Source organism: Nyctereutes procyonoides, unplaced genomic scaffold, assembly GCF_905146905.1.
Source record: "Nyctereutes procyonoides isolate TBG_1078 unplaced genomic scaffold, NYPRO_anot_genome, whole genome shotgun sequence".
Lineage (NCBI taxonomy): Eukaryota > Metazoa > Chordata > Mammalia > Carnivora > Canidae > Nyctereutes > Nyctereutes procyonoides.
Window position 1 is genome coordinate 24,142,673 of NW_026575020.1, and position 11,728 is coordinate 24,154,400.

The window sequence follows — 11,728 nt, forward strand, 5'->3', positions numbered from 1 at the left end:
TCAGGTTGCCCTAATGCCAAGGCCAGGCTCTTAACCTTCCACCCTCCACCCTAGGGGATTGCAAGCGCAGAGATGTTGAGGGCCCACCCACGCTTTCCTGAGCTGGGATGGGTTTTCAGGACTCAGCCTGTAGGGCCGCAGGGCCTACCCAGGAAGGAGCCCTCCACAGCACGATCCAATATCGCAGGCCCCCTAGAATATGCTTTTTCTCAACCTCGGCATTGCTCAGCCAGCAATCAATCCCAGGGGAGATTTCTAAAGTGTTTCTCCTCACCCCTCCCAGGCTACAAAAATATCTCCCAGGGTGGGAATTCAGAAAGGCTTTGAGACACACACACACACACACACACACACACACACACACACACACGCCAACCTTGAAATTTCCAATCAACACCAAAGACAATTTGAAATGGCAACAATCAAAACTATTTAAGGAATGAACTCCTGATTAAGGAGAATGGCCGACTCTGAACAAAGTGGCCTTTCTGTGTATGAAGAGTGTCTTGACAACTCTTCCTTTATTAAAGAAAAAAGCTTGGAGACAAAACATTGGGGGCTCTTCAAGGACACTCCTGGCATAAGGACCTGCTGGGTGAGATTGACGTTGCCACACTGGAAGCCCCCTCCCTTCCCACACAAAGCTTCTAAAGCTTCTAGCAAGACTCCTTGCTCTATGTCTATGCATAGAAACAGTACCAGTCACCAGGACAGAAGCCCTAAGCACAGTAGTAGTGTTAATGTGTGGCTATGTAAAGAAAGCATTATTTTTCACATTTCCCCCAATTCCTTTAGAGTTTTATATTTTACCACTGTTCCCATACAGTCACATTTCTGAGGCACTACAGACGTTATGATGCTTATGTTTCCAAAAAAAAAAAAAAAAGAGAGAGAGAGAGTATTGCTTTTGGACTCAGTGAATGAATTTGAACAGAACATTCAGCAAGTTACAATTTCTAACTATAACAATCCTTCATTCGCTAACAATCAAAACTGCCAGCCATCTGTGACTCTGGCTGCTAGTGTAGTTGTGGATGGACTGCCATTCATCCTTTGTACCCTCCAGGATCTCTTGACGGGTTCAAGGTATGGGGTTGGGACTTTCCCTTTGTGAGAAACAACTGTGTTTGAACAGCTACCAAGAACAACTTAGTTGCTTCCCTGGGCTAACACCCACCCAGTGCCTTCTAAACACCCGCAGGACCTCCTAGGTCCAGAATGAAGTTGGAATCTTCTAGAACACAGGTTAAAAGCAGGGGCTCTGGTGCCAAACTGCCTGGGTTCAAATCCCACTGCAGGACTCCCAAACGTCTGACTTCAAGCAAATGATTTCATCTGTGGCCTTCAGTTCCCATAAACTGGGGGGTTCCTACAGTTATCTGTAAAATGTCTGTAAAATCACAATGATACTCATTTCCTAGAGTTGTGGTGAGCATTACTTATAAAGCACTTACACACGGCCCGGGATGTACTTAGTGCTCAGTAAATGTCAGTGTTGATACGGTGGCCCAAGGAGGCCCATCAAGAGAATTCCTAGACTCTGAAAGGCTCATTGGTCACTGGCAGGGCTCACAGCCCAAGACCTTGAACCTCCTAGTGGCGAAGCACTCCCATAGAGGCTGCAGTTACACAGCACATGTGGCAGCCAAACCCCAGCAGGTTACTCAGCCTGGTTCTCTCTGAGAATCGCCGGAGGAGCTTTTTGGAGAGAACACAGAGGTCTTCCCACTCCACACTTCCTGAGATCCTGAGGCCCTTGGCCAAGGCACCCCAGCATCAGCATTTTACAAAGTCCTCAGGTGATTCTATGACAGCCAGGATTGAAATCAGTGGCCGTGGAAGATCTTTATCTCCTTTTTCATAGACGCTAGGCTCCTTCCAGCTCAGATATTTGTAGGGTCATAGTAGAGAGGATGTGGTATCACCAGGAACCACTCTTTCCACCATGGGGGTCCCAGGTATGCTTCTATGATTACTTTCATGCCGCAGAGTGCTGCATGGCCTACACCATAAAAGCCACACTCCCCTCCCAGCCCATCAAACAGCAAATCCACTCTGTCAGCCATTCTGTCTCACAATCCCTTTGTGTATTTTTATTTTAAAGTTATAAATGGGCTTAAATTAATAATCACGTATTTTATGGAATCCAGGAATACAGAACTGCACAGAGATCAATGCAAAGAGCATGACCTGCTCTCTCCAAGACACGTGGCATGGATTCTAGCTGGGACTGGGCTTCCCTGTTCATGTGGAGGAGGGTCTGACCAGGTGGTCCCGAAAGTCCTTCCTGCCTCAAACATTTCCTAATAAAAGGGTGCACACCAGTTCACAGTCAAGGTCACTTTGTTCTGAACTTACATAATCCTCACAACAATCTTACGAGCTGGATTCTATTCTCACCCTACTTTTACAGAGGAGGAAGTTGACATGCAGAGATGAACAGATTTCCTAAGGATACAGGGCTAGTTACTGGCACAGCCAGGATTCAAAGTCAAACAGCTATACTCCTGATCCGCGCTTTTCACCACTATTGCTCTGCCTCTTTTTCTTATAATTATGAGAACCTATGCTGGGTTGGGGTCTCCTCCCTTGGAAAACTATGCTTGAGCCCTGGCTCCACTGTGAATCTGGGAAGGGAGAGAGCCTGGGGTCAGAGGGAAATGACTGGAGACAGGAGAGCTCAGGGAAACGGGGAGGCAGCGACCCAGTCCAAGTGAGACTTACTCTTTGAAGGAGCTGTAATACTGGTTGACAAATTCAATGGCTTGAGGTAGAAGCTCGTCTGGGGGGGTTGGCTTGTCCCTGGGTTCTCTGGTCAAACTTTTGGGGTTCATGATGGCTCCCAGACAAGACTTGGACTTGCAAGCGAGATCCTGGGAAGGGAGAGGCAAGTGGTGAGGGGGCTGCCTGGAACCCTCAGGAAGATGTTGATGGGCGTCTTCCTTCCGGGCCAGCTCTCCTAGCCATCTCTTTCTCCTCCAGCTGCTCCAGCTTCCTGCTGCCCCTCTCCACCCCTGTGTTACCTCCTCCTTGGGGCCCACCAAGCTTTCTCACCACCCACATCTCCTTTCCTCTACTGGCTGACCCAAGGGGGTGTGAGCTGGGGTTATTCCCACCACCTTGGGCTCAGTCTCTGGCTCTCTGGCTCTGCTCCCTGGCCAGACTCAGACCCAGGACAAAGTCAACAGCTCGATCCCGGGGAATATCTCAACTACCTTCTCATTTAAAGAGGCTGATGTGACTCGTGGGAACACAGTTTTGTACTTAGCCAAAATGAATCAAATGGAGAGGATACAAATCCTAAAGTTAGAAGATGGCACAGAAAAAATGCTGGAAGAATGTACATCCAAATGTTAATTGTGGTAATTTCTGGAAGGTATGGGAAATCTTTCTGTTTTCACGGTCTTGAAATTTTCATTTCCTTTCTATTTTATAATCAGAATGCATTCTATAGTTAGATTAAGACACTTAGAAGAAGGAGCCTTGAAGGACTCTTATTCCAACTACTCACTGGCTGCTTGAACCCCTCTCCCATCTCCCTATCAAATTTGAATTCTTCTAGTGGCAAGGAGCTCACTATCTCCCGATTTGCTCAGTCCAGCTTTGGGCAGTTCTTTTAGAAAATTCTCCCTGATTAGGGGCACCTGGATGGTTCAGCGTCGGTTAAGCGTCTGCCTTCCACTCAGGTCATGATCTCAAAGTCCTGGGATCCAGCCCTGCATCAAGCTTCCTGCTCAGTGGCGAGTCTGCTTCTCCCTCTCACCATGCCCCTCCCCACCCTGCTTGTTCTCTCTCTCTATCTCTCTCTCTCTCAAACAAAAATAAAATAAAATTGTAAAAAAAGAAAACTTTCCCTGATTAAAAGAAAAGGAGGGATGCCTGGGTGGCTCAGAGGTTAAGCGTCTGCCTTCAGCTTAGGGTGGGATTCTGGAGTCCTGGAATCGAGTCCCACGTCAGGCTCCCTGCATGGAGCCTGCATCTCCCTCTGCCTGTCTCTCTTCCTCTCTCCCTGTGTCTCTCATGAATAAGTAAATTTAAAAGAAAAAAATTAAAAAGAAAAGGAAAAAGGAAAAAAATTCCCCCCATTACTATGCTGTCTCTGTAAAAAAAGACTGCATTTCTTCCTGTAATCATTCATCCTGTCTCCTGGATTATCCAACACCCATTATGGGAACTAACAGGGAGCTGGCTTTGTCTCCATCCTCTGTCATTTGTGTGGACCACTGGCTCCTGTTCCCACCACGCTGTGTCCAAGCAGATAACTGTCTGGCTTGCCCAGGGGTGCATCCATTTGATCTACTAAGGGCCCTAGTGGCTCCACCAGCTTGGGACGAAGGTGGTTCTCCCTGAGCTCCAGCCTTCTCACCCCTTTGGCCTTGTGGTGAAGTGTGTCTTGGAAGGTCATCCCATTGCCCCAGTTTTTGATCCTCACATGCCGTGGGCAGGCCAGTGGGGGCGCAGCTGGCTTGATTGTGGATTCTGGAGACGTCTAAGAGAGGGAAACATCAAGGATTTACAAATGCCTCTACCCCAGGACCCCACTTTGGCTTGGGGTGGGGGACTATGAGGGGACCCAGGTCAGGATGTCGGTCTGTGTCCCCCTCCTCCTTTCCCAGCAGCCTGGCCACCTGGGCCAGTGCCTGCTAAGAGCCCCAGGTGCCTGGGCCACGGGCCAGGCTTCTCTCCTCACCTAAGACCCTGCCAAATGTTCCCTCAGTGAAATTGCAACAGGAGGGACTGAGGTTAGATGCAAGAGTGGCTCTTGTCACAGCCAGTACTGCAGAGAGCAGAAATCAGGACTTCCCTGGAGTTATTTAAGAACATGGAATCCATATTCTCTCCCACCTCCCACCCATTTCTCTGCCCACCTCTCCGGAATGCTGGGATCCAAAGCTCTTAGGAAAGATGGGACCTTTGGGCTAGAAGCTGGGAGCTGGAACTGGGGTTCAGCTGCTGAGTCTGGGATTGTGTTGGGGTGCCCCCCCCCGGGATCCATGAATGTCCGCCTTGCATCTGTGCCTGTAGCCTGCACAGGCAAGCCATCCAGGGACCATAGCACCATAGAATCCACCACTCCTGCTTACCAGGGATCATCCCACTCTCCCAAGGCCCTTCCTCACTACCTGTACCCCTGAGGATCCCCACTCATTGCCCAGGCCTCAGCCTCCACTAGGCTGCTCAGCCTGCATCTGCCTGGGCAAGGAAGAAAGGGGCTTCCCACACCCTTGTGACTCACTGACCTTTACCGTCCCTGTGAGGGACTGGGGGGACTCATCCTGGTGCTTGCTGAGGCTGTGACACTTGGGGTCATCCTGTGTCACTAGACTGCGAAAGGAAACAGCCATCATGAGATAGAGTACCTAAGGGCAGAGAGGGATCTTGGAGTCCCCCTTGCCAACCCTCATTTGATGGATGAGGGAACCGAGGTTCAGAGGGTAGGAGTGAATTTCACAGTTGCCACACCAGAAGTATGTGTGTATGTGGTGGGGGAGGCAGCCCACCAGACCCAATCTCCCCACCATCATCACCCTCCCTCCTCCTCCTCCTCTTCTCTTGCCTTCCCCCTACAAAAGGGAGAGCTAAGACAAAGTTAGCTGCCCAAATGGTGACCCATGGAAGCTCTAGGAAGATGCCCCCCCCAAAAAAAGTCAACTACAAATATGAGATGAGACTAAATACAGAGAAAATGGCTCCTTTAATCCCCCCACTCCAGGACAGCAGCAGGGCCCACTATCCACTTGTTTGGGGGGGACTTAGGCTTTTTTATTTAAAGTCCTTGACTTATATTGGTTTATTTACTTATTCTAATTTTTTTATTATTTATGGTAAATGTTAAGTGTACACAAGTAGAAAAAATAGTATAATAAATCTCCACAGGCCCTTCACCCAGATTCAACTCCACTCAACAAGTATCAACCCAGGGCCAGTTTTATTTCAACTCTACTCTCCCAGCATTTGCCATCATTTCAAAGCAAATCTGAGCTGTCAGGTCATCCCCGAAATATCTCAGTAAGGATATCTGGAAGTCAAGAACTCTTTTAAAAGATATGTTGCTTATGTTTATTTCAAAATGACAGATGTAAAAAACTTTGCCTGTCCTTTGAAGGTGAAAAAGCCCAGTAGTCTGAAATCACTTAGGAACCACTCCCTCTGATTTGGGATTCCAGATTTGTTCTCCCAGCAGATGCTACAGAAAACAGCAAGCATGTGACCTTTCTAGGCTCCTTACACATGAGCACCCCCTAATAGCACCACCCCCCACATGCCTCCTCCTAGGGTGAATCACACTATAGGAGTACTTCAGTATGAAACCTTGCTGTGGTCCGTGGTCCGTGCTCTTCTGGGTATTTCTGGGGTGGACACGCATGTGTGTACACATCCAAGGGGAAAGAAGTCAGAAAATATCATAAAGGTCTCTCATTTTCTACTTTATACATATTTGGAATGTGTTGGAATGTGAAGAATGAGTATGTATTACTTTAATTAGTGGAAAAAATATGACTGTATATTTAAATTAACATTATATAATTAACTACACACATTATATAGTAGCATTACATGATAATAACTACAAAGAGATAGTGTCTCTTTAAGAGAACCTAAGTATGTATCAGAACACAACTTCTATCTGAATGGAGTGACTCAAACCCTACCATCACCTCTCTGGGTCAGACTGGAGGCCCCACCAGGAAAGAGCTCAAAATCTGTTGAGTCAGAGCAGGTAAGCCACCTGAGCAATTCATCACGGGGCTTCTTAAAATGGAAGTTGTTTTGAGGCTGAAGTCCTCAGTGAGGCAATGCCTTACCGCTCTTCTGGATCTTTTGCCATCATTCCTTACCTTACCCCCACCTCCATCCTGCTGGTTCTTGCTTCCTTTCACTTGCCTGTGGCCACAGGACTGGAGAAATGGAGAAGCCTACTGGTCCACAGTAACATTTAGATGGAGAAACACCGTTTTTGTATACTTTACATAACTACTGCCCCCAAATATTAAAAAACTACCTGAAAATCCACTATCTAGGGGGTCCATAGTCAGTCTGACCCCACTGCCTATGGCTGCACATTTATGTTGTATCAGTTTCTCCACTATCATCAATAATGCCTCAAACTGTTACTGTATACGGTCCATGCTGTGTGTGTGTGTGTGTGTGTGTGTGTGTGTGTCAAGCATAGAAAATGCCAGTAAATACTAACAGTGGCTAGCGTGATGTGATGACAGCATAGGAGATGTGAATTTTCCTTTATAGGTTTCTGCATTTTTCAACTTTCACTATGACCATGCACTCTTCATAATTAGGGTTTTTTTTTTTTTTTCATTTGAAAAACCAATAAACAAAGCTATGCATGGTCCCCGGCCTCCCCCAGGTAGCTAATTTCTCTGGGCTGGCTGCTGGGAGACTGGGTAGCCAGAAGCCAGGTGAGCATACTAAGGTTCTGGATACTTGTCGCCCAATTATTGCACAGTCTGTCCAGACTCTCCTGCAATTTGGCTAACCCACAGCTATGCCCAGTCCTGTCTGGTCCTTCATGGGAGCAGCAGACCCTTAAGAAGCTGCCATCAGAAGGAGCGCTGGAGTGTAGTGCTTAGACCCCGTAACTATCCATAGCCCCGGGGTTACTGAGGAGGGAGCTGCGGTCCGTGGCTTGTTTGGGGTAACGGGGGTCCTGACTTCCCTGGCAGTTCCCACTCCCCACCACCGCCCGCCGCTGCAAACACGGGGTGGGTGGGTGGAGCGCTCTGGGAAATGGGTCTAACTTGTAAAACAAGACCCTCTTTGCTCTCTTAATCCTATCAGTCCTAAAGTGTGCACAGCCCCCATGTTGAAACATCCACCATTCCTGGTGCTGCCCGCATAGACGCCTCTCAAGGGTGCACGCGGGGCTTCTGTGGATCGTCTGTGGCTACTGCCCTGCAACCTCTTCTGCGTTCTAAAGGAGGGAAGCATGGCAGGGAGGCAAACCCTCACCGCAATCCGACGGAGCGAGCACTCTACAGCCTCCTACTTTCACGCAAAACCGAGGCCCGCAGCGGGTCGGCGCCAAGGCCCGGGTGCGGAGCCGCCCGCCCCCCTCCCAGGGCGGACCCGGCCCGGCGGGGGTACCTGGCTCGCGGGGGCCTGCAGGCGGGCTGCGGCCGCAGGATCCTGCGGAGGAGGCGGCAGAGCCGGGGCCGGGCGGCCTCGCACGCAGCGCCCAGCCCCTCGCGCATGGCCCGGCCGCGGGCGCAGCTCCCAGGGCGCCCCGCCCGCCGCGGCCCGGCCCGGCCCATTTAGCGCCGCGCGGCCCCGCAGCCCCCGCCCCGGGGCGGAGCGAGCCCGGAGCAGCCCACCCCCGGCTCCGCCCTGCGCCCGCCGCCCAGCCCGGCCCCGCCGCGTCCCGCGCCCGGGCCCTCCACACCCCGGCGGCCGCGGCGCAGTCAGCCTCTGGGGCGGCCCCGGCGCTCCCCGGCGCTCCCCGGCGCTCCCCGGCGCCCCCCGGGCCCTGAGCAGGGGCCTGCACGGCCGCCCGCGGGCCTGTTCATTCCCCGCAAAGAACCAAAGGTTTTCGTAATGACTCCCACTGCAGGGCGCTTCTAGTTGAGAAAGCACTTTCCTGTTATTTCATCTGTCCCTTACTGAATCCAGGCAAAAAGGCAGCTTTGTATGGTTTTCTCTCTCTCTTGAGAAGGAAGCTGGGGGCTCCCCTGAGAGGCTAAGGATCTTGCCCCAGGCCACAGCTCCAGCCCTCTCGTCCCATACGGCTGCCCCAAGACCTGCTCTCTCCGGGCGTGTTCTGTGAGTCTAGCAAAGAAGCCAAAGGAAGCACAGGGCTGGGGGTGACGTGTCATGGGAGACAGGGCGGGCTGCTGGTGCTGAGGGGGCTAGTCCTCGCAGGAGGCACGGAGTCAGCTGGTTTGCCTCCAGTCAACTTACAGCTGAGTTTCTGAATGGTCCAAAGCCCCAAGTCGGGAATAACTGTCAGTGCTATTAGAAGTGTGGGATTCAGGGCTAAAGGCTTTAGGCCACACAGCGGGGGCTAGAGAGGAGAAGGATTCAGGATGATCTTGAAAGATGGGGGCGGGGGGGGTTGGGGAATAGAGTGGGTCTGGAGGAGTAGAGGGAGGAATGTGCTGAGTATGGGGACTGGGGAACTGGGCGGTAGGATAGGCACCCCGCCTGGGAGAGCTGGTCACACAGAATGCCATAGTCAAGCCTCGGTGTGGTGACAGGCCATGGGGAGCCACTGCAGACTCTAGAGCAGGAGCGTGGCTTACTAGAAGTCAAGTTGGAGTAAGAGGTCAGAGCAGTGTGAGGGGCTGCTGCCAAGCAGTGAAGAGAAGGGTGAACTTTTTGAGATCCTGAGAGGAGTAATAAAGCTATCAGTCCGCATTTTTGAGTCTGAAATGCCAGGAAGATACCTAGAGGCTGTCCAAGCCTGCGTTCTCATCTCCCGGTCTCTAGGCCACCACAGCTCAGCCTGCCTGGTTTCCAGCACGCTCACCTCTATTTCCAGCCACACCTGTCTCGTTCCAGAATCTGCGGTGGCTCCCTGCCTCACCTCTTCTGTGGCAGCCCGCAAGCACAGTCATGCTTGCTTCTGTCTGTGAATCTTTGCCCCCCTCCTCGCCCCCTTCCTGGAATGCCTTTGCTACTTGTCTTCACCCCCTCCCCACATTCTACCCTCTCTTCAAGTCCACCGAACCCACCTCACTTCTCAGAAGCCCTTCAAGGGGACCTCGCCTAACATTGCTCTGCCTCATCTTAGATGAGATGCCATTTACCAAGCATTTTCTCTCTGCCAGGCATGGGGCTATTTGTTGCTTGCAAAAACTCATTTCACGGGACCCTTGGGTGGCTCAGCGGTTTGGTGCCTGCCTTTGGCTCAGGGTGTGATCCTGGAGACCCGGGATCCGGTCCCACCTCAGGCTCCCTGCATGGAGCCTGCTTCTCCCTCTGCCTGTGTCTCTGCCTCTCTCTCTCTCTCTCTCTCTCTCTCTCTCTCTGTCTCTCATGAATAAATAAATGAAATCTTAAAAAAAAAAAAAAAGAACTCATTTCATTCTTACCATGACCTCAGGAAATAGGCCTTCCTAACCCCTTCTTGCAGATGAGGAAACTGAGGCTCCGGTGCTAGGGGACTTGCCAAAGGTCACAGGGCTAGTAAGTGGCAAAGCCACCTGCTTATCTCCAAGTCCGTGCTTTTAACCTTGATGTTTTTCTGCGGCCTCTGGTGGGTGCGCTCTGGGTTGCCGTGCTGCCCACCAGAGTCCATGCGAAAGTGGCTCTGGGCTGTGAGACGAGGGGGCAGCGCCGTGCAGACTAGGGCTTTGTTCTGATTTATAGGATCATGTTATTGCACACTGACTGGGGGTGGAGTGGGAGTGTGGTTGGGGATCAATGACCATCAGTCATGTGACTCCGGGGAAGTCACTCTCCTCTTAGAGCTTCCATTTCCTCATCTGTAAAATGAGAGAATAACTCACACTTCACAGAGCCGCTGTGGGAATCAGTTGAGGTGCAATGCATGTGAAGTGCCCTGTATAACCCTGGCACAGAGTTACTCAGTAACTCAGGGTGCCCGGTAAATGATAAGAGACCCTAACATTAATGGAGTTATGCTCTGTGCGAGCACTCTGCTGAGTGCTTTCTATGCACACTCTTGTTTCATCCTCAACAAGCTATGAAGTGTCCTCATACTATGGGTGTCCTCATACTATTGGTGTCCTCATACTATGTGTGAGTATCAGAGAGGTTAACTTGCCCTAGGTCACACAGCTGGTGAGAGACAGCACAGGACCAGCAAGTGCAGCCCAGCACAAAGCTTGGATACCATCTGTCTAACGTCCTGGAACTCTGTACCAGATCAATATTCAAAATATCCAGCAATTTGTGAGGCGTATGCAACAGTGAATTAGAACAAACATCAGCCAGGATGCCGCCCTGGTTCTAACCATTGGGCTCCACTGCCTCCCACTCTCAAGTCAGGTATTCCATATTCCTCTCCTATATTCTTCCCCCAGAGATTCCAGAATCCTTGAGGGACAGGACTGTGCCATGTCCCTTCCTTTTTCACATGGGGTCAGGTGCAACGAGGTGTCCACTAAAAAAGAATAGCTGTACTAAATTCCAACAGAGATATCCAAGAAACAACTGGTGAGAACAGATCTCCAGTAAGAAGCCAGATGCACGGAGAGGAATTCTGAGTTGGCAGCACAAAGCAGAACGTGGGAGCCCAGGGGACACAAGCAGCAAGTGGCAGCAGGCAAAAGCTTACCTGGAGGGGGCCTGGCTGGCTTTCCCCACGTTGTTGTTAATGTCTGTTTCCTCGGTCAAGTTGTACTGGTAGGATCTGGCCTTGAACAGAAACTGCCAGGGACAGGCCATCTCTATGGTTTTGCAAAGCAGTTGGCTTATTTGGATTTAAACTCAGAGATTCTTCACTATGGGCTGACAAAAGAGAAGGTCAGAATGTTAGGAAGAGGGGCACCTGGGTGGCTCGGTGGTTGAGTATCTGCCTTTGGCTCAAGTCATGATCCCAGGGTCCTGGGATCGAATTCCTCATCAGGCTCCCTGCAAGAAGCCTGCTTCTCCCTCTGCCTATGTCTCTCCCTCTCTCTGTGTCTCTCATGAATAAATAAATAAAATCTTTTTTTTTTTTTAAATAAAAAGGTTAGGAAGAGTTTGCAGAACTGGCCCTTCTCAATATGGCTAGGTTACTATAGAATCAGTACAAAAGCTGACATAAACA

General features: G+C 50.6%; 1 protein-coding gene across 1 annotated transcript in view; it reads right to left on the bottom strand.

Moving 5' to 3' along the window:
* NOS2 (nitric oxide synthase 2) overlaps positions 1–11,364 on the bottom strand; it is a 36,421-nt gene extending 25,057 nt beyond the window's left edge. Inside the window, exons 1-4 of the mRNA XM_055335012.1 lie at positions 11,255–11,364; positions 5,241–5,325; positions 4,367–4,489; positions 2,725–2,873 (exon numbers count right to left, since the gene is read on the bottom strand). Of these exons, the coding sequence (XP_055190987.1) occupies positions 2,725–2,873; positions 4,367–4,489; positions 5,241–5,325; positions 11,255–11,364 (467 nt within the window). The remainder of the gene's footprint in view (positions 1–2,724; positions 2,874–4,366; positions 4,490–5,240; positions 5,326–11,254) is intronic.
* Between the last annotated feature and the right edge of the window lie 364 nt (positions 11,365–11,728).